We start from the raw sequence: 23,378 nt of genomic DNA on the forward strand, positions 1-23,378 counted from the left end.
AGAAATCATGCAGTGCAGCAATTATAGAGGTATCACGTTGCTGAGTACCATCTTTCCCTGCTACAATCGATGAAAAAACTGCTGGAATGTGACCATCAGTTGCACCATCTTTTCAGTGTAAAACTGTATACTGCAATGAGAAAATTTGGTATCCCAACCAAATTGATAAGACTGCGTAAGCTAACTCTGGCCACTGTGCCAGGCAAGATAAAAGCAGCAGGATCACTCTCGGGACCAATCAACTTCAACAACAGTTTATCATCCCTTCAACCTGACCCTAGAGAAAGTGTTTCTCGATGCAAATGTGAATGCGAGAGGTGCCATCCTCTTCAAGTCCACCCAACTCCTAGCCTACGCTGACGATATTGACATTATGGGAAGAACAACCCGACTACCTTCATCCTGATCGAGCAGGCGGCGTGAGATCTCGGGCTGCACATTAATGAAGGAATGACGAAGTACATGATGGCAACGTCAGCACCAAGAACCAAAGAATGATCAACATCAAATCGCACTGGTCAAAAGAAAAACAGTAAAGAGAGGAAACTACAACTATGAAACCGTTGATAATTTCTCCTATCTTCTCCAATCTAGGGTCGAAAACGACTATTTCAGCTTACAAAATTGTTTTGCTCGAAAGGTCTCACCGCAGGGTCAAAGCTCTCACCGTACAAGACTATGATCTTGCCAGTTCTTATGTGTTCCTCGGAGCCTTGGGTTCTTAGCAAGAAAAATTGGGAACTCTTGGCCGCGTTCGAGGGAAAAATGTTCCGAAGAATTTTTGGCCCCCTACTTACGGATGAACGATACCAAAGCCTACATAATGACAAAATCTATGAGCAATACTACGACTGTCTGGACTAAATACAACTCAACACGTTGCGGTGGGTAGGTCACCTAATGGGTATGGATGAAGATGATTCAGCCCGAAAAGTCTATAAGGGCAATATCTATGGTAGAAAAAGCAAATAACCGGATACCAGTTGTTCCGCCGTTGTTGATGATGAAGACATAAGCATCTTCCTACGAATGTGACGCTCAAAAGGTTTCTCCAAGCAGAAGCAAGAATGATATCAAACTGATATCTCTGAAGTTTTTTGGGTTTAAATAGTTATCTTTAATAGATTCGGTATGAAAACTAGCTTAACTTTCTGACAAGAGGTAGACACACAGCCCTAAGGAAGAGATATCTATGGTTGCCATGTCCCTTGGTGAGGTATAGCGCCATCGTTTGCGGTTAAGCGACTTCCCGCGACGCTCGCACTCCTCCTTTATTGTTGTACCCCAAGTGCGCCTGGGACGATAATGTCACCTTTAGGAAGACTCTCCTTCTCCACTATATCGGAAATCTCCGTCGATGCAACACTGTAGAATTGTGATGCTCCCTAACCTGCACCGAAATCTTACTGTTAAAAGTCTCTCATAAACCGGCAAAGCACAGGGGAAGAGTACTCTCCACAGTCTCACCATCTTACTTTGCCTATGCCCAGAATGTCCAGCTTGTATCGTTGGAATTCTCACTCGATGTGGAGTAAGCGAGCGCCCTGCGTACCCTCGCCACCGTGGTCATGGAGCGTGCCTACACTACAGAAACCAATCGTAACCCATTTTCGATAGCCAAAGGTCACAGCCGTGAAATCAGTCCCTATACGAGAACAATAGTTACAAGTGATTTATATACCTTATATATATATATATATATGTACCTTAAACAAGAACTATGGGCTGTGTGTGTGTGTGTGTGTGTGTATGGTGGGGGAGAAGCTACAGCTTCTGAGCACTCAGGCCGTGTTGGTCCATTGTACTCGCCTCCCCCGTCTAACGGAATATTCCGGATTCGTTAACGTATCGCAGGATTTCCGTTAGTGGATGTGATGCTACCCGTCGCAATTGGAGGACATCGGCACCAAAGATCTGATGCCTGATGCGTCCATAGGCGAGGCATTCACATAGGAAATGCTTCGTGGATTCCGCTTTCTCATTACAGGAGGGACACGTATCATCTTCGGTAATTCCTATTCTGAACATATGCCCAGCTAGTGAATTATGGCCTGTCAGAATACCCACAATACACCTGCAAGTCCTCCTGCTTTTCGACAGGATAAACTTTGTGGTACGTATGTTGGGTTCTGGCAGGAAAAGTTTGGTGTGTCGAGCAGCATTTAAGCTCTGCCACCTGTCGTTATGGGAAACTTGTTCCCAGTTTTTGAAAACAGATTTAGCCAATGCTACTGATACCCGCTAAAACGTCAGAGATTTCATTTCCCCCTACCCCACAGTGACCAGGTACCCAGAGTAGCTCCACCGTATTGAATCTAGACATAGAGTTCAAACGGTTTCTGCATTCCTGAACGATTTTCGAGGTGATCAAAGGACTGCTCAATGCCCTCAGTGCAGCTTGACTGTCACTGCAGATTGCGATGCGCCTGCCCTTCAACCGCTCGTCAATCACCCAGTTTGCCACCCTTAGGATCGCATAAACTTCGACTTGAAAAACCGTTGCATATTGTCCCAAAGGAAAAGCCCACTTCTCGTTTTTATTCGAGAGGTAGACTCCGGCTCCAGAACCCTCTTCTGTTTTTGAGCCATCGGTGTAGAAGACTTCCGTATATCCCGCCACGCATTCCTCTGGGTCTTCCCAGCCCTCTCTACGCTGCAGGGTAGCTACATATCTTCTACCAAACGGATGTATGGGGACACGAGAATCGGAAGGCATTGTAAGAACTGGATTTAGTCCTTCCAGTAACCCTTCCAATGCTCTGTGCCCCCCACATCCGTTGTTTTCCCATAGATCTAATGGAATTAGCCTATGAGCTACTCTCATTGCAGTGCTTTGAATAAATATATCCAGGGACTGCAAATTGAGTAGTGCATTCAGAGCTGCGCCGGATGTCGTGCTCATGGAACCAGTTATACCCAGACAAACAGTTCTTTGCAGTGCGTCTAGTTTATGGTGAAAACCTTTTTGTCTCACCTTAACCCACCACACTACGGATGCATATACGAACATCGGCCTAATGATGGCCACGTATATCGACATTACTACATGAGGCCTGAGTCCCCATGTCGAGGCAAAGGTCCGTCTGCACAGCCCATAAGCTGTGAGAGCTCGTTTCATCTTTACCTCTACATGTTTGTTCCAAAGAAGTTTTTTATCTAGAGTGACTCCCAGATATTTCACTTCTTCGGAGAGTTGAAGGGTAGTATTTCAAGGAAACAAAGTCCATCCAGTTTTCTCCTTTTTGTGAATAAAACCATTGTGGTTTTATTTGGATTAACTGACAAATCATGTCTAAGGCACCAGCTGTCTATCAAATCAACGGCACGTTGTATATACCTACACACCGTTCCAAGATCCCGATCAACAGCAAGTACAGCCACGTCATCAGCATAAGCTTGAGCGTGTATTGGCAAATTTTGCAGTTCGCATAGCAGTGAGTCGATCAGCATACTCAACAGAAGCGGCGAAAGCACACCTCCTTGGGGGCAGCCCTTCGTCGCCTCTGAAGTCAGGTAGCGATCGACTCCTACCTCAGCGCACAACAATCTTTGCGTTAGAATAGCATGGATCCATTTAATTAAAGCATCATCAACACCATGCGTTCTGGCCGCATCACAAAGTTTTTGAAAAGGCGCACAGTCAAAAGCCCCTTCAATGTCCACGAACACCCCCATCGCGTACTCACCATTCAAAGTTGCATCCTCTATCTTTGTGACCAAAGAATGAAGAGCAGACTCACAGGAATTTCCACGTTGGTAAGCATGTTGGTTTTCACTAAGTGGGTGTGACCTAAGTGCGTTTCCACGAAAGTGACGCTCCACCAGTCTCTCCAAACCTTTCAGCAAGAATGAAGTCTCAAGCTGATCTGTCTGAAGTTCTTTGGATTAGAATAGTCATCTTTCCCAGGTCTCGGTATGAAAACTACCTTAACCTGTTGCCAAGAAGAAGGCACGTAGCCCAGAGCAAGACATCCTCGAAAAATATTTCTTAGAGGTCGCTCTAAATGCTCCATACCCTCCTTTAGCATCGCCGGATAGATGCCATCCATGCGAGGTGCTTTGAAATGTTCGAAGGACAGTATGGCAGCTCTCACCTTTTCATGAGTAACAACCGCTTTCGCAGTGTTCCAGTTCCTCTTGCAACACTTGCGTGTTGAGGGGGTTGCAAGAACCGTCAACTCTCCCCCTACCACTTCTCTCACCCGTTCTCCCGGGTGGTGTACTTCCAGGAGGGTCTGTACTGAGTCCAGTCTGGAGCTCGTGAAAGTACCGTCGGGTTTTCTAAGAGAATCCAACTTGGCCGACTCATCCCTTTTGAGGACTCTGTACAGCCTTGAAGTCTCCCTTTCGCCATCCAGTTCCTCACAGTACGCTCTAAAGGAGTCTCGTTTCGAGCACCTCACGAGCCTCTTATATTCACGTTGTGAGTTCCTGAAATTTAACCAGTCTTCGTTCTTGTTACTTTTGCAAGCACGATTTAGAAGTCGCCTGGTTGATTTCCTGAGTTTTTGCAGTTCTCGATTCCACCAAGGAACCGTTTTACCGCTTTGGCCTCGGGAAATAGGACAAGCCTCTTCATAGCACCCTAAAAGTGTGCCGTTCAGAGTTTCCAATTCATCTTCCAGCACCAAAGGAGTCCTTAGTCGCCTAGGGAACTGTACTTTATTGCCAAGAAGTTCATTGAACTTTGCCCAATCCATTTTCCTAGGGTTCCGTCTTTGTACTGCAGACTGTTCGCCCGCAATAGTCAGATTGAATTCTAGATATCGGTGATCTGAAAGTGAGACCTCGTCTAGCACTCGCCAGTGTATAAACAACTCTAACAATTTTGGGGTACAGATTGTTAGGTCAATTACTTCGCTTTTCCTCGGTCCCACGAACGTAGGGGCGCACCCTACGTTTGCAGTCATAAGACCAGCTGAAGTAATGAAATCAAATAGCTTCTCTCCTCTTGGATTGCATTTGCTACTGCCCCAACAAATATGTTGCATCGTAACCTATTAAGAGTTCGAGACCACTTGATTCTGCATACGCCACCAGATCCCTAAGTTCTTGCGTCGGTGGAGGATACAAAGAATCATAGGGTAAATAAGCGCAGGCAACTATGATGTTTTTCCTCTCGCCATTTATTTGGTATTGTATGATGACCGTAGCTAAGTCCTGGGAACAATATTGTCTCAGCACAGTTGCCTCTAACCGTCTTGACATCAGGACGCAAGCTCTCGGTCTTATGGATCTTTCGTCGTAGAAGATCCTAGCCCCCTTTACTGATCCAATGCCACAGATTCTGTTAAATCGAACCCACGGCTCTTGCACCAGAAAGATATAGGGGAAATCCTGCAGCTTTGTCATTCTAGCTGCCAACAGGTAGGAGGGAGCTTTGGCATGCTGCAGGTTGATTTGACCAATCTTTATGTTTTTCGACATAAACTTAGTCTATTGTCTTATGGAAAACAGTTAGAAGCGTATGCGGCAGTCCGCGTATGACGGGGTTTCCCCCACACCGTACCGCCAGAGACTCGATCCCCTCGTGATTGATTTCTCTGAGAAAAGTCGTACTCGTAAGTACCGCAATTCCCATGTTCTCATCCACGAAAGATCTCATCTCATCTCGCAGAGCATTCGTCTGTTCTCCACTTAGCACCTTAATTGGTTTGCGGTGTCCGGGTTGCATAGATTCGATCACTCGAACTGGCATCAAGTCAGTTCCGTTCACGTCTCTGGCTGCTCTTCCTTCCGCCTGTTCCTTGGAAGGTGTAGGAGAAGTTACTAGCAGGTAGGATTCACTCTGTAGTCCCTTCCCCAATGCGAGCCCCCATACGGGGGGCACAGCAGTCCTAATCCCCGCGAAACGCGTGAATATAAGCCCTGGTGCGGTGCACAATAAAGCGTTGTCCACAGCAGATGTGTTGGTCGTACGCTTCTTGCGCGCATTATCGCTGACAGAAGAGTCTGGTGCGTCCAGTGTGGATCTTACCGGGGTTTCCAGTTTATCCCCACCTTCCACCGGAGATTCCGCTTCCTTGTGTCCGATTTCTCTGGGCGTTACCGCGCCTAATGGTACAGTCACGTCCATGTCCTCATTCCCAAGGTGCTTCATCTTCCTTCGCAGTGCTCTCTTCTGCCGTCGACTTCGGGCCTTTCCAGGTTCACGGTGTCCGGACTGCTTGGATCCATTTCCACACACCGGCGTTAAACCAGTAGCGTCCACGTCACCAGCTTCCCGTTCTTCCGCTCTTCCTGGTAAGGATGAAGGAGAAGGTTCTGACAGGCAGAATTCAGCCGTAGTCGGATTTCCAGTTTCTCCCAATTTGAAAGTTTCCGTACTTTCCTTTCTGGCTAACTTCGCCGTAGGCACCAAGTGCAAACTTTCCACTGAGTCGGAAAGCATGCCTTCTACAGTTTGATCTGTATGAATGTGGTGAGGCCTCCAAAATCCGGGCCTCGGCCGCGACATGATTGCTCATGGTCGCAGGTGGATTCGAAGTTTGTGACTTCTTACCACTTGGAGAGTTTAAATCCATCGTTTCCATATTCATATTTTTGGACACCCTTAGTGTAGTAGTAAACTACTACAGGCTCCCCCACCACGGCAAGGTGGTGTCTGAGGGGGAGGAACTATGGGCTACTAGCGGGACAAACTTCCGACATGCACACCTGTTGTAAGCCAATGGAAGTGATAACCCCGCTCCTGAATGGTGGTTTCAAAAGACCTTCAAGCTAGCTGGGTTAACCATGTAATGGCGATACCACAACGGCTAAGCTGACCATAAATAGTGAACAGCGCCAGAGCTATCCAATATACCAAAACTAAAGGCATAGGGGTAATAGTAGGTTATGATATCAACGCCCACCACATATTCTGCGGCGGCTCCAACATCAACACAAGAGAATTGAGGGGGTTAGGGTGTCTTATAGGAACCGATCTGCAGATCCTAGATTTGGGTAATGAACCCACTTTCTCCAACTAGCTAATTTCGAAATCCGCGGAAAACAGATTTGGCGACGTATAAAATAGAACTAAGCGCCTGACTTAAGATCACCGAAATTGCTGAAATTGAGGAAACAAACCAGATTATCACAACTAGCATGTGAGAAGCATTCGATGAGAGCTCACTCAAAAATTCAAAGTAGAATAAAACACCATAGTGGAACTCGAATTTAGCAAAACAAAGGAGAACGCCAGGGTACTCTTCAATCGTGCTCTGAAGTCTGATTCAGTCGCTGGCTGGAATCGGTACAAAGGGGCGCAGAAATCTATAAAAAAGAACATACGATTAGCTAAATGTCATCATCATGGAGACACTTTTGCGAAAAAATTAACTCAATTTCCCAAGAAGCATCTAAAATCTCATCTCAAAACAAACAGCAGGTCCTTGACGGATCTTGCTAATCGCCTCCGGGCATACGTCGACGAGGACTTCGCCACCCATCGTTTTCCGTATGGAAGACACTTCTGCTCCATTGTCTTCGAGTTTCATACGGTAGTTGACTAAACTAAGGACTTCCGCAAATGTCTTACTATCCGTCGGCTTAATGCGCAGAGCCCACGGTCTAGTCCTTCTCCGTTTCCTAGTCTTTTCTGTTACTGGCTTTTGCTTTGAGCCTCCTTGTCTTTGGATGGACCGGCCGCAGGCGGCGAAGCAAGTTCTTCCCTTTTATTCTTCTTTGCATTTGCAATAGGGTATCTGCACTATGCTTGATTCTTGCAGTGCTCTCAGTGGGAAATGCGACTCTTTCTGCTGGTCCAGTAGTTCCTTCAGTTCCATCAGCCCATTCTTGACACCTTTGCTGACGTTCTTCTGGGGGAACGTTGCCTACCACACACGCTTCACCAATGTTTCGCAATTTCCTGATGAGCCTTTCCTCCTCTGCTCTAGCTAGGATGGTCGAATACACTTCAACCCGGTACATATCCGAGTCCACCTACTCAAGACTAGCGATCCTGACTTGGCTTCTTTCTGGAAAAGAGATACGAGTACTTCAGGATATTGAAGTTGCCTTCCCCGCGTCTCGGTATCACATCGGGACGCATTTTCGTGTTGCGCCCAAGAGCAGTCAGCTCTTCCTCCTTCCGTGATTTTCGCCGATTTTTTTTTTTTAGCATGGCATATATTTACAGAGGTAAAGTTGGCTTGAAACTTCTATGCATTTATTGTCCATATTATCGTAAAGAATGTAATCTCCTAAGGGAGTCTTTGATTCGAGAGTAGCCAAAATCCGTAACTGGCACTCACGCAATTCAGTGGACCTGCATCTTTCCTATATAATGCATGATTCATTGTGGTAACAAATCCTAACCAATTTTCCAATTTTCATTTCATTCATTAACCTACCCTACCGACATGAGTTACGCTTTTTTGATAAAAAGTAAACATTTTTGTATTTTTAATATAAATATCTTAATGGCTTAAAGAAGAGTTTTAAAATAATTCATTTGTATTAACAAAAATATTTCTCGAACCACAAAACAACTCCCCAAACAGCTTACCAAGGACCGTATACCCTACTTAATCCTCTTGGTGTGTTTGTAAGCTGGGTATGCTAAATTTCGTACCAGATTAGCTTTATCTTTTTGAATCTATGGGAAAGTTTCTATCCATGCATCGAGGGAATAAATGTCGGAATCGATAAGTGGTTGACTGATAATGCACACTCTTGACCACGAGTATCAATAAAACTTAGACGGAGATGGACATGAAGTAAGACATAAGAGCGTGGGTTACACTTAACAAGTGGACAACGAACCACAACTTCTACCGATACCATCATCATTAGGGATCACAAGTCCAAGTAATCCGGAACGAAGGAAGCCAGAATATGGAAGGAACACATACGGGAGCCAAGCACTTTCTATTTGAGCGGGTTGCCATTAACTGTATTTGCACTTGATTCTGGATTGCTTTAAGTTAGTGGCGTTCATTGCAATTATTGTCAAGCCAAATAGAAATCAAAGACTGAACGTTCTAATTGTCCTGAGGACCTGCACATTTGATTTGAGGTATCTGTTATGTATGGATATATAGTGGCTTTGTTGGCCTAGTATCCTTAAAATAATTACGAATGCAGCATAGTCATAAGTAAACTGATACCTTCCAAAGGACGCTACAGTTCCCAGCTCATGGAACACATTGGGTACAATACCTAAATAGAGTGTTGAACCTGAACGGCATCACCTCTATTTACTCTGCATCTTCAGCATTCCTCTTGAGCCCAATATACTTCACGGAGTTGTCTCTCGAATTGGCAAAGCTCTTGGCAAAACTAATTGAGTTTTGGCAAAGGCTTTTAAGGCGATTTCTGGCTCCCAAGGGAGAAGCTGTGTGCGCCTGCCGTTCTAATTGACTTCATTAGCAACCAGTCAGACAGGCAATCTAGAAGATGAGTTTGACTGCCTTCTGGTGCACAATAATCTACTTGCCAAGATAATTAAAAAGCACTTTTATTCCAGGATTCATTTTGCGCTTTCTTATTGGAGAGCCTGTCATATTGTGTATTCTAATAAACTGGAAAATCATTGCGTGCGGAACTCGCCTGGGAATCAATGAATCCCATCTTCATAGATTGGTTCATTCATAACCGCTCTCCGTGGCAGGTCGGAAATAATTCAGGTATAATTGCGTCGATTAGTACTTAGAGACCGTGAATCATTCCCAAAATTAATACTTAATTACGTTCCTTATTGTGGCATACAGGAATACGTTACCGAGCATATGTTTTTGAAGTTGTTTCTGGTTATATTGTTTATTCGTTTTAATGTGAAATGTCAAGTGTTATGACATTGAAAAGGGAAATCCTAATGTTATGAGCAGGCTCTTTTATGGAAAGCCTAACAACTAAAGTTCAAAGGTAAAGATTTCAGTGAAAAGCTGTTACAGCTTGGAGTGCTCCTTCATTCAATCGCGCAGAGAATCCAGAAGTATGAGACGCCATTTAAAAGAACTACCGAAGTCGATAAACTAGATACCAGTTACTTTGCGATTCCTACCAACAGAAATTTCTTCTATGACACTGTCTTGACCTCCTCTGTTCCCGGTTGAATGACCACATTCTCCAATTTCGAAAACCGAGCAGGGTGTAATTTAGATTGTTTACTGAGTAATCCTGTTTCGGAAGAGAGGCTCTCCACTTCAGTGGAAAACCTGCAGACGTTGTACATAGCGCAGTCAGCCAGAACGGATAGTACAGCGACTCTCATAGTGAGAGAAACTGAAAACCTGACTACGGCTGGCCTGTCGGTGACACTGCCTAACTCCTCCAGAAAACGAGTGAGGAGGGCTCGGCAGAACGAAACTACAGACGTCCCTGTCAGAAACTTCTCCTCCGCCCTCTATCAGGAAAAGCGGAAGATGGTGATGTGGCTACAATCAGTTTAATTCCGGTATGTGGAAACAACAAAAGGTTAATCAAATGAACCTGCAGAATGCCAAACCCTGATCCTTTCTACTGACCGCAAAGTTGGCAGAGTTGCAGGAGTGTCTTTAAATATCTTTGGTTCAAGAGACATGGGTTCTTTTTAACAGAATATGTGGTATTGGATCAGTAAAAGGGACTAGGATCTTCTTCGATGCGAGATCCTCGCAACGGAGAACCTGCGTCCTGATGTCAAAATTGTTAGAGGCAACCCTGGTGAGTCAATTCTATTCCCACGGCCTTATTACGATCAACTTAGAATACCTGGTTGATGGCAAGATGCGAAACGTCATTGTAGCCTCTGTTTACTTGCCCCATGATTCTTTGATTTCTCAGACGACGCAAGAACTAAGGGTTTTGTTAGTGTATGCAGAATCAAGTGGTCTTGAACTCTTAATAAGCTGTGATGCGAACGCTCAGCATATTTGTTGGGGCAGTAGCGAACGCAATCCTTAAGGAGCTGTTTGATTTTATCACTTCAACTAGTCTCATGACCGCGAGCGCACCCTACGTTTGTGAGACCAAGAAGAAGTGAAGTAATTAACCTAACAATCTGAACTTCAAAGGTGCTACAATTGATTACAGACTGGTGGATACTAGATGAAGTCTCACTCTCAGATCAAAGTTAGAATTTAATCCACCTATTGCAAGCGAACGCTCTGTAATACAAAGACGGAATGCTAGGAAAACGGATTGGACAAAGTTCAAGAAACTTCTTGGCAACAAAATGGAGTTCCCAAGGGGACTAAGGTCTCCTTTGGCGACAGAAGATCAATTGAAAACTCTGAATAGTATCGTTTTAGATTGCTTTGAAGAAGCTTGTCCGTTTTTCCGAGGCCAAAGCGGTAAAACAGTTTGATGGTGGAACCGAGAATTGCTTGCAAATGAAGACTAGTTAAATTTTCGGAACTCACAGCATTAATATAAGAGGTGCGTAAGACGTTCGAAACGACAATCATTTAGAGCATACTGTGTGGAACTGCAAGGTGAAAAGGAAACTTCCAGGCTGTGGTTGTAATGCGAACGCTCAGCATATTTGTTGTGGCAGTTGCAAATGCGATTTTAGAGGAAAGAAGCTGTTTGATTTTATAACTTCAGCTGGTCTGATGACCGCGAACGTAGGGAACCGAGAACTGCAAAGACTCAAGAAATCAACCAGACAACTTCTAAATTGTGCTTGCGAAAGCAATAAAGATGAAGACTGGCTAAACTTCCAGAACTCACAGCGTGAATATAGGAGACTCGCAAAACGTTCGAAACGAGACTCTTTTAGAGCATACTGTGAGGAACTGGAAGGTGAAAAGGAAACTTCCAGGCGAAAATTGGAACACTGCAGCATCTATCCAGTCATGCTCAAGGAGAGTATAAAGCGCTTAAACCAACTTCAAAAAATATTTTTCGTTTATGTCCTGCTCCGGGCTGCGTGGCCTCCTCTTCGTGGAAGGTAAAGGTAATCGTCATACCTAAGCCTCTGAAAAATGACTATTCAAACCCAAAGAACTTTAGATAAATTAGCATAACATCGTTTTCGCTAATATGTCTGAACAACCAGTATGAGCGTCACATTCGCGAAAAGGCGCTAAGGTCGCACGCACTAAATGAAAACCAACATGCTTACCAACGCGGAAAGTCCTGTGAGTCTGCTCTTCCCTCTTTGGTTTTAAAGATAGAGGACGCAACTCTGAATGGTGAGTACGCAATGGGGGTGTTCGTGGACATTGAAATAGCATTTGACTCTATGCTCTTCCAAAAGCACTATGATCCCGCCAGAGAGAACATGGTTTGATGAAACTTAACGAACTGGATCTATGCTACGCTAACGCAGAGATTACCGCATGTTGAAGTGGGTGTTGATCGCTGCTATCGCCACTTCTGTGGAGTATATTGATTGACTCACTACTATGCAAACTGCAAAATCTCATAGGACGTGGCGGTGCTAGTTGTTGGTCAAAGTCTCGAAATGGAACGTACCGTTGGCTTGATTGACAGTTGGTGCCTCAGGCATGGACTTGCAGTAAATCCAAATAGAACCACAGTGGTATTATTTACGAAAAGGAGCAAACTGAATGATGTTTAGCTTCCAGAGATGATGGGTACAACCCTTCAACTCTTTGAAGAAGTGCAATACCTTCAACTCTTTGAAGAAGTGCAATACCTTCAGAATTATTCAAAAAAATAAAGCTTCTTTAGAACAAACATACAAAAGTAAAGATGAAACGAGCTCTCACGGGTTATGAACTGTGTAGGCGGACCTTTGCCCCGACATGGGGACTTCGGCCTCATTTAGTAATGTGGATATATGTTGCCTACGCATCCGTAGTGTGGTGGGTTAAGGTGCAACAAAAGAGTTTTCGCTATAAGCTAGTTACACTGCAAAGAACTGTGTGTCTGGGTATCACCGGTGCCATGACCACGACATCCGCCGCAGCTCTGACTACATTACTAAATTTGAAGCCTTTGGATTTGTTTATTCAAAGCACTGCAATGACAGCAGTTCATAGACTAATTCGATTAGACCTACGGAGAAACAATGGACGTAGAGGGCATAGAATATTGGAGGGGTTGTTTGGCAGAACTGAATCCAGTTTTCGCAATGCCTTCTGATTCTTAGATCCCTATATATCTATTTCGTAGAAAATATGAAGTTATCTTGAAATGAAGAGAAAACTGAGAAGTTCCAGAGGAATGCGTGGCAGGATACACTCACGTTTTCTACACCGATGCCTCAAAAACAAAACAGGATTTTAGAGCGGCAATTTATCTCTTGAATAAAAGTCAGAATTGGGCTTTTCCCTTGAGATAATCTGCAACGGTCTTTCCGGTTGAAGCATATGCGATCCTAAGGGCGACAAACTGGAGGGCAAGCGCACCGCAATCTGTAGCGATAGTCAAGCTCTATTGAGGGCGTTGAGATGTCCTCTGATCACTTCAAAAATCGTTCAGGAGTCTAGAAATCGATTGAACTCTGTTTCTAGATTCAATACGGTGGAACTATTCTCGGTACCCGGCCATTGTGGTGTAGAGGGAAATGAACTCTGGGGTACTTTAGCGAAGGAAGGTCAATTTTCCGATGCTCGCTTCGGAACCAGCAATTGGGGTGTCAGTAGCATTCCCTAATGCCGCTATGAAAACCGAGGAATAAGCTTCCCATTATGGCAGGTGGCTGCGCATCAATGCTGCTAAACACCTCAAACTTTTCCCACCGGAACCAAACAACCATACTATAAAGTTTACCCTGTCGAAAAGCAGAAAGACTTGGAGAAGTATTCTGGCCATTCTCACTGGCCATATTTCATTAGCTGGGCATATGTTCAGAATATGATGATGCGGAACATTTTCTATGTAAGTGCCTCGCCTATGGCGAGTAGCATTACATCCACTAACGGAAATCCCGCGATTCATAAACGAATCCGTGATATTCCGTTAGACGGGGGAATCGAGTACAATGGACCACTAGGGTCTGACATCAAGAGATGGCGAAAGGACTTTAGGTACAATATCTGTAGCTGACAATATTATGGGAACTGCAACCCCATTCTCGAGGCACCATTTTTTTTAATTAGCCCCCCCCCCCTTGTTGCTGTTATAAGGGATAGCACCATCAATAATGTACGCGAAGCGAAACTTCTTATCAACTAACAGCACGTCAAGCTTGTAGTGCGCTATATGGCGATCAATTAGAAATTGCCGGTCCCAATACATGCTGTAAACAGAACTATCGGGTACTGCATGCGGCTCATATCACTAAACCGGACATGTTCCTCCGATGAATCCATCCTTATATGCAGGGTTTTGGTGGAACACAAAAATCCCTCCGTCCACATCGATTAGGGACTTCCACACAATGCTGTGGATTGCTGGAGGCCGACCAAAGTTATTCGCGCCGAAACTTAAATTTCCCCATTTCCCCATTTGGTGATGCACAATTTATACGTAGCTGCCAGATGTGGTAACTAATCTGCGAAACTTCAAAGTTCCTGTATGTAACCCCTTTCACGGTGCGGTGGCCTACAGTCAGTCAGACTGAAGCTATCCATCCCTTTTCCTTTCACCACCAGGTTGTGCCATGAATTTTACATTTTCGATTATGTCCTTGAATAATGAACCTAAATTTATCTAAGTAATTTTTTACATTGAGGACCCATTTTCACTTTCCTTTCTAACTCCTCGTGGAACTCACACAAAGAACCAGACGCATCTCCATTTGACTTTCATGACCTTTGCTCTGTGAGTTAGGGCTTAAGAATAGACTCCGTTTACCGTTTGCCATAAAAGGCGACTAAAAGGGATGGAAATTTGTCGGCTAGCATCCTACAAATTTTGAAACTTTGCTGCTACCGGAACGCCCACAACGCCCCGGTTAGGTACTAACCTCACGCAATAAAACGGACTACGATTGGGTTCTTTAAGGTGCGCACGCTCCCCGACAACCGTAACCAGGGTAGCCAGAATACTCGCATATTGCAACTCGTGCGAGACTTCGAACCAAATAAACTGGACATCTTGACCTAAGCAGAGTAAGATGTTTGAACCTTAGAAAGCACCCCTCTCCCTCTTATAGCAATGTGATGTTGTACTCTGAAAAGCCGAGTATTAGTAGATGGGGACTACAATGTCGCGTTGTTTCCGACAGATACGGCAAGGCACGCTCTCTTGACTTGGAAGCCGGTTTCTGGCAGGCAGAACTGCAAGATTCCGGTTCAGGAGACTTCCCATATAGTGGAGAAGCATACTTTCTACGAGCAATCACAGGTGGTACAGAAGAGACTTCCCAGAAATGACATGGTGATCACGATGGAGATCTCAATGCCAAGGCGAGTTCTGACAATAGCTTGCTCGGACATGTGATTAAGAAGCATGGGTGTGCCAACAATAACGATAATTGTGGGGGTTTTGTGGATTTCTGCAGCTTCTACCGCCTCGTCATTAACGCCACCATACGAGCAATCTCCTGGATGCACTGATATTAGCCTCGGACAACATTTTATGGTCCCTTAAGTTCGCTTACTTGTTGCCTTCAAGTTCAACATCGACCCCACCTCTGATCCAGCTGTCGCTTGACATTAGGAGAACTATTTCCTGATCTGACTGCACTTACACTTAGTAACCCGTCTGAGAATAACTATAACCGTTGGGTCGCTCTTTTTTCAGGTGCTAATGCTCTTTAATCAGGTGCTGCACAGGTCGTAAGGCACGCCCTGAAAGAGCGTCATAAGATCTGACTGCCTGCCAAATCGTGAAAGCGGATCGATGAATGATAGCACTTAAAGGCTCTATTGGGTGCTGCGTGTGATGCCGATGTTCTCGAACTCCGATACCGAGCAAAAGCTTAGGAAGTTTACCGCTGTATGCGCCGCAACAAAGGGAATTTATTATTGTGCTGGTCAGAGAAGCAGAAGATGCCGCAGAAGGCAATGATTTCAGAACTGTGTGAAGGACGTTATCCGTTATGTTCTCATCCATGATGAAAGCTGCAGGGGTGGAAATAATACATACTTCACCACGGTTCTTAACCGTATCACATCCGGTGAAATTTCTTCTTTTTTTTGGATGAAAAGGCCAGTTATCGTGCCATGCGGATACGGACTCTTCTTCCAAGCAGAAAAGAAATCATTTCAGCCATCGATTCGCCGCTCAAACAAAATAAAGTTGATGGGCCTGACAATCTCGCCACAGAGTTATTTATTGCAGCACCTGCAGTTACTGCAGATCTGCTGCTTCCATTCGTGCGAAAACCTTGGGAATCCGACACCTTTCCCAGAAAGAAGAAGAAGATGATGACCGTTAAGATTCCAAACAGGACCATGACAATTGGCGGGGTATCTGCTTGCTCCCTGCCGTTGTAAAGATAATAGCTAATAGTTGGAACGCATCAAAGAACATGTAAGGGCTAAAAACAGAAACTAAAATCTAACTATGTCAAATACACTCAAGGAAATCACGTAATTGGCTTAATAGTTTGTTCATCAAAAACTGTGCTAGGAAAAGGGGATACTAGGAAACTGGATTAGGTAAATTTCGATGAGCTCCTTGGCAATAAATTACAGCTTTCTAAGCCACTAAGTACCCCCTTTTACGATAGAAACTCAACTCTGAATTGCACACTTTTAAAGATGAAGAAAGCTGATGCTACACTAATCAAGGCAAACACTGTAAAATGATTCGCTGATGGAACCAAGAATTTCAGAAGCTTAAAAAAGAACGATGACTTCAGAATCGCGCTTGTAAAAGAAATCAGAATGAAAACTGGTTAAACTTCAGGAGTTCATAGTTTGACTATAAGAGGATCTCAGAAGGTCGACTACTTTAGATCATACGGCGAAGAACTGGAAGGTAAGAAAGACTTCAAGCTCACGCAGTATTCCATTCTGCGTGACCTTGAAGTCTTTCTGGCCCGAAATTAAAACAAGGTTCTACAGCAGAAGTCTACCTTTTGGATAAAGCCAAAAAGTGTGCTTTTCCCTTGAGACCATGTAAAACGGTCAAGTATTTGCGATGCTAAGAACAGTAAGAGCGATTGGACAACAGGCGCATCGTATTCTTTAGCGATGTTCAATTTATCCTGGGGCAACTGATCACTTCAAAAATCGTTCAGGAATGTAAAAATCATTTAAACTTCATTTGTAAGTTCAATGTGGCTTACTATGACGGCTGACAAATACTGTCACCTGATACTGAGTACAAGCTTCCAATAAGAGCTAATAGAAAATTAAACCTTCACCCTGGCTGCAATCACCTTCTTTATTAAGATTTGGATCAATTTTATAGAATTTTAATGATACTTTTATATTATTAACACAACAATTGGGTACTGAACCTTCCTTGTTCGCTGAGGTTTAATCACTCACATTGTGGCATCCACTGTTTTAGTTTTAGACAAATCTGTTGCGTTTTATGTACTTCAACAGCCCCTGCTAGTGTCAAATATTTCGTAGAGAAAACTATGTTCTCTGGCTCGTGTATATATAATACTTTTCTTCCGTCGTAAATATAAGATGATTTTAAGATAGATAATGAAACACAGCTATCCAAGAATGGTTGATACCACTTTTAATGGATATGCGGCGGGAATGGCTGTGAATAATGGAAAAAAGTTATTAAAACATATGGGCTAGTATTATTCGGAAAAGTCATACGTAGCGTTTCTATCGCGAATCCGGTGGCTTCACTTCCAGAGAACTTTAGATAATAACCTCCTTGTTTGTAGGCACCACCAATAACAAATGTAAGTGTCCCATTTATTTCTTTTCTATATCCATAAACTTGAACGGACACATCTGATCCAGCTGAAGCACTATAAAAAACCAAATTGAAATCTTATTTCGATTAGATGCATTTCAAACACAATCACACTATAAAACCAAACAGGAAGAACTCACGCAAGTTCGAAGCTACCATCGCCATAGATAATACCGGAGTTTTTGGCCCTACTTGTCGGCATTATACTAAAATAATTCAACTCGGGAGGTTCCTTTAGAACCCGCGGTTTCTCAGCATCACAAGAAACTAGATAAATAATGGAAATTAACACAAAGTAACTTCGAAAAGCGGATCTTAACATCTTCGCGGGGTTCTGATATCTATCATCTGAACGGCCAGAATATCTCTTTATATATAGTAGATCCAAGTACATTACTTTCCAAAGTAATTACATACTTAATGCAAAAATTTAGAAACCTGTTGTGTAAGTTGCTATATTGGATGGCTTGCGATGCTGGTAATTTTCCACTAACCTTTCCTGCAAAATATCAATATTTTAATATTGCTGATTTATAAAACAACAAAAAATTTATTAATTATGCTAATGAAACAAATTACTTCATCCTTCAATCATAGTAACGATTTCAAAATGAGCCATCAAACCACCTATTTTCACCCACTCCCCTCCCATTATGGGAGAAAATGATAAGATACGCCAAAAGTACGGTTGAAATATTCTCTTTCGTCTCTATCTGAAAAAGTAAGCGAAAAAGAAAATGGTAATGTGAAGGCTGCTGCCTTGACACCGATATGTGAAAACTTGTTGATGCGGGGCGAACAACGTAAACTTGGAAAGATTCCTAGCCAACGGCAGACACTGCGCTAGAAAACAGAATCGTCAAGAATGGCGATATAACGAGAAATCAAACATAATGATCCGAAATTTTCAGCAGACAAGGTAATAACCTCGGTAAAGCCTACACTGGATAGAGCAAGCTCTTCGATCAGCAACATCGCGAACAAAAGGAGCCCCACACTAGTAGCTGCAAATATCTTGATGTGCTCCCCAACAGGACTCAATTCGGATCGATGAGTACACATAAACAATAGCCTTTCTGACCGCCGTTACGGAAATTTCCTTCTCCCTGCAGGAACGCTTGTGGAAAAAAAAGAGCCTGCAACCGAAACCAACTTTTACTAAATCAAAGGAAGAAGCAGTCAAAGGGTAGTAAAAGTCCCATGGGGAAACGTGGATTGGTACACATGGTGGAGTATAGAACCTGGGTAGCGCCTGCTGAACCAACACCAACAGCTCCACTACCATACCCTATCTCCGCCTCTACATAGTGATCGCTGGGAGTTCTTTCTTAATGCAAAATTGTAGACGTAGAAGGATGAAGGCGAGCCGCGCCTAAAAACGAGACAAATTGTATCAATTGGTCCTCCAGGTTGGGGGACAGGAACCCTACACGGAAAACCAATATTACGAAGCGACGAAAGGAACCTCGGACAGGATGGATTTTACAACGACGAACTCGGCAACGAAAACGGAATAACGATTTGCGCATTTTCTCTGCACAGGGCCAGAGGAAATATTGGTCAGCAACTAGTCGATACATTGTCCCAATATAAAGTTGACGCAACAGCGTTGCAGGAACAGGAACCGGTATCGGTCATCTAGTAAACCATGTGATCGGAGTGGGTTTTTAACGTATGATATCAAAATGATCACCCAAATATGATATCAAAATGGGAGTCCATATCCAGGTGATACGTTGGCTCCCATAACTTACGTAAGGATACCAATGACAATTGACTGCGGATTATTCAGTTAGCAGTATCGCACGAAATAGTTGTTTGATTTGACCACGTGTTGATTGAACGTCGTCACCTATCAGCCTTTATGAATATCAGAACATGAAAAGACTCGGACCACTATCTCGTTAGCATGGTGCTCCTGACTCGAATTACAATACCGCCTACAATCCTTTCTGACAATCAGGTGAAAGTGAATGTTGAAGCCATCCACAACAAAGCCCTCCGTGACACCTATGAAGGGGAAACGGATGGCGCAACTAACCGATGTCCTGGAGGAGAAGCATTTTCACAACCTCCTAAAGACCGTTATCATTGATACGACCGCAGCCGCAAAAGTCAGGTCGGCTAGTACGATGATGAATGTAAGCTAGCAGTGGAACGGAGGAATGCCGCATATCGGGCAATGCTGCAGTCTAAAAGAAAGCGACCACGTGTAGAGGCCTATCACGAACTCCATCGACGGGAGAAACGCCTTCACAGATAGAGGTGCTCAGCAGAATGAAGTCTTATACACCCTGATTTTCATCCTGACAAAGGGTGAAATCTGATTTCTGACAGAATGGGCATATTGGTGCGATAGGTTGAATACCTTGAGGAACTGCTCAACAACCAAAATTTGGGCGGGTTGAAGGTCCCGCCAACTGAAAATGACGGGCAAATGCTTCCATCACTAAAGATAGAAAAAAAAGTCTGTGTAAATCATTGGCTTAAAAACCATAAATCGTCAGGGTCAATGGAATTACGGTCGATTTGGTTAAATATGGAGACGACCAATTGGACGACCAGTTGGAATATGGTCATCTGTTACACCATCCTTTCATAGACTTTATGGCTGCCTATGATAGCATAGCCAGGGTTAAAATGTACACGTTCTGAGAGAATTCGCTATCCCGACGAAATTATAACACTGACTAGGCTGAACCTGAGCAATGTGCCAGGGCAGATTAAATCAGCAGGATCACTTTCGAGACCATTCAACATCAACAACGGTCTAAGATAAGATGATGTCCTATCATGCGTCCTCTTGAACCTAGCCCTGAAAAAAGCAATCCGCGACAATAACTGCCTTATCCAGATCGAGCAGGCGGCGCAAGATCTCGGGCTGCACATCAACGAAGAAAAGACGAAAGAAATATATGGTGGCATGGTGACTAAGAAACACAACAACATCAAATCGCACTGGTGAACCGAAATGATAAAGATGGGAAACTACAACAAAGACCTTTGATAACTCCTCCTACCTAGGATCGAAAATCACAGCCGATAACAGCTATGGCGCGTACGGTTATTGGCAGCAATCGCGAACTCTTAGCCACGTTCGAGATACATGAGGATAGTCGATTCCGTAGCCGATAGGACAAAATCCGGCTCAACAGGTTGCCGTGGGCGAATCACTCAATCTGTACGGGTGAGGATGATCCAGCTCCGATCAATAAAGGAGATATCTATGGTAGAAAAAGGCCTGTGGAAACCACACAATCAGAGTCTTCGGTTTTCGGCGCAAACAAGAAGGCGTTAAGGATTAGTCGGGATAGAAATTTAACATGGCCACCTTAACAGTTTTGGAAACGGGAAATTCGGAATCACTTGCGTCTTGACTGGGTCTTGTTGGATGGCCTCAGAGGTATTCAGGTGGCCGAAGAATCTCACCTGCGATTGTAGAAATATGGGTTTGTCAAAGTTAAGAACTAGACTGGAGACATTGAAAAATGCCTTCGAGGTGTTGTAAATGCTCAGACTCAGAAAAAGACGCGACCAGAATATCATCCAAATATACGAAACAGAAGTTGAGGTTTCGTAGCACAGAGTGAATGACTCTTTGAAAGGTTTGCGCCGCGTTGCACCGTCCAAAAGTTATCCTAGTGAACTCGAAGAATCCCAAAGGTGTGCATATTGTCGTGTTCGGAATATCTTCGGGAGCTACAGGGATTTGATGGTATGGTATGGTTAAGGTCGAAAAAATACGGTAGTTTGCGATAGGGTGCGCAAAGTCGTAGATAAGTGATATGAGATAGCGGTCTGGAATGGTCTGGGCATTCAGACGTCTGTAGTTGCTATTGGGTTTAGAGACCATGTGAAGTGGCGAAGACCAACAACTGTCTGTAGATCTGCAAACACCTTGGTTTGCAAAAGTTCGTCGGAAATAAGTAAACTTGATATTCAAACAAGAGGAGTTCCAGTGGAACTGAAACGATTCAATGCTTCGAATGAAGTATTGACTACACGCCGGTTGACGAAGGTGATTTTACGAAGCTGTAGGCCATTGTGCCTGGATACAAGGATTCATCTTTTCAACGGGGAAAATTCAAAGTATCTATTGAATTCACAATAACCAACCGCCACCAAGCGCCTGTGGTAATATGCGTGCCGTGGCCAACTCGATTGGCACTTACGCGCATGCGACACGCAAGTTGTTCTACAACCTCAATTAGTGCTTCAAACGAATGGTGAGAAAAAGGTGGAATGATACTCATGAAAGCAATCACAAAATAAAAACAAGTGGGGAAACCGGAAGCTTGATGTTACAGGTATAAAAGGCTTTGTGTTTCCCTATATGAGGAGCATATCGCAGTTCTCCATCGACTGATAGCATTGACTCGAGATATTTAAATTGCTCAGTTCTGTCAACGACAATAAACTGCCCAGAACTGAGCGATTTAAATATCTCAGATGAATGCTATCAGCCAATGGGGAACTGCGTAATGAAATTGCTTCACGCATTAACGCAAACTGGATCAAGTAGCGTTCCACAACTGGTGTTCTTTGTGGTCGACGTATGAGCGAACATCTCAAATCTAAAATTTACCACAATGTCATCCGTCCTTCCGCTCTCTATGGTTCTGAGTGTTGGCCTTGACTATAAAAGACAATGAACGGCGTCTTGCGGTAATGGAGGCGAAGATGTTGCATTAAACTAGTGGCGTGACATGTCCGAAACGAGGATATCCGCGGTCGATATGGAGTTACACCGACAGTGGAAAAACTGCGAGTGGGGCGTTTTTGATGGTATGGTCACGTAATTTGCGCTAACAAGAATTCACTTTCCAATATTAGTCTGAACATCTGAACAAGTCAATGGTAAGCGACCAAAAGACCAGTCGGAAAAACGGGGGTTTGATACGCTGGATGGGGATTTAAAAGTGTCGCGATTACATCAGGCGTTTGATAAAATAAAATGGCGAAACCAATCATGACTAGCCGACCCCGCTTGTGAACAGGGCAAAGACTGAAGGAAAAGAAGAAAATGTGAACAGCGACGAATGCATGACAACACCGTGTCACATAGTTAAAAATTCTATTGCTGTCTATTTTTTAGAAAGCGATTTAAATAAATCATTTGATGGAAAGCCCTGTATTAATAATAGTCAAGCTCATACGCTTCACACCCGGAGTTTAATATTATTGGTAAATGCGAAGAATTTAACCTATAACCAAACAAGTCGGGAAACCGGAAGCTGGACGCTTCAGGTACGAAAGGCTTTGTGTATTTCTTATATAAAGAGATTTGAGTGTGCATTTGCCCCATTAGTACGTAGCACGTAATATTTGCATATATTATGTGCGAGTGTCGACTTTCTGGTGATATTGACATTCAGAGTCTTGAATTTGCAAAAGAACAACAACTTTGACCTATTATAACATTGTGAGTAATAGTGCAATTTGCACCAAACTTGGTAGGATCATGCTCTCATGTTGTAGCCGATATCACTGCATCATTGTGCTAAGATGAACCTTTTGTTTGAGGTTTTGCAGCCAATTACCAAAAATTATTACTTTATTTGAACAGATATCGGTGTGGAAGGTATTTCAGAGCCTAGGCACCATATAATGGCAGCCTCTTGATTTTTCTTTTCAAATTTTTCAGTTTGGTAGTTTCTGAGAATGGGTCCGTTAAAGAAATGATCACTTTCGACCCCCCTTACTACACCTTTCTAATAAATGTCAAA

The 23,378-nt window shown here is 43.7% G+C and overlaps 1 protein-coding gene across 1 annotated transcript; it reads right to left on the reverse strand.

The window, feature by feature from the left end:
• Nucleotides 1–17,135: 17,135 nt before the first annotated feature.
• On the reverse strand, nucleotides 17,136–18,007 carry LOC119651662. Its single transcript, XM_038055350.1, has 3 exons — nucleotides 17,793–18,007; nucleotides 17,550–17,707; nucleotides 17,136–17,487 (listed from the first exon to the last, which is right to left on the reverse strand). Exons 1-3 carry the CDS (start codon nucleotides 17,972–17,974, stop codon nucleotides 17,438–17,440), a joined length of 390 nt encoding a protein of 129 aa, XP_037911278.1. The 5' UTR covers nucleotides 17,975–18,007; the 3' UTR covers nucleotides 17,136–17,437.
• Nucleotides 18,008–23,378: the final 5,371 nt, after the last annotated feature.

This window comes from Hermetia illucens, chromosome 3, assembly GCF_905115235.1.
Source record: "Hermetia illucens chromosome 3, iHerIll2.2.curated.20191125, whole genome shotgun sequence".
NCBI lineage: Eukaryota > Metazoa > Arthropoda > Insecta > Diptera > Stratiomyidae > Hermetia > Hermetia illucens.

Bases quoted from the DNA above. Each gene is read 5' to 3' on its own strand.
- LOC119651662 (XM_038055350.1), bottom strand. From the start codon at position 17,974: ATGTTAAGATCCGCTTTTCGAAGTTACTTTGTGTTAATTTCCATTATT. The intron at 17,708-17,792 runs GTGAGTTCTTCC...GGTTTTTTATAG, and splicing joins GATGGTAGCTTCGAACTTGC to TGCTTCAGCTGGATCAGATG. The intron at 17,488-17,549 runs GTATGACTTTTC...CATTATTCACAG, and splicing joins ATTCGCGATAGAAACGCTAC to CCATTCCCGCCGCATATCCA.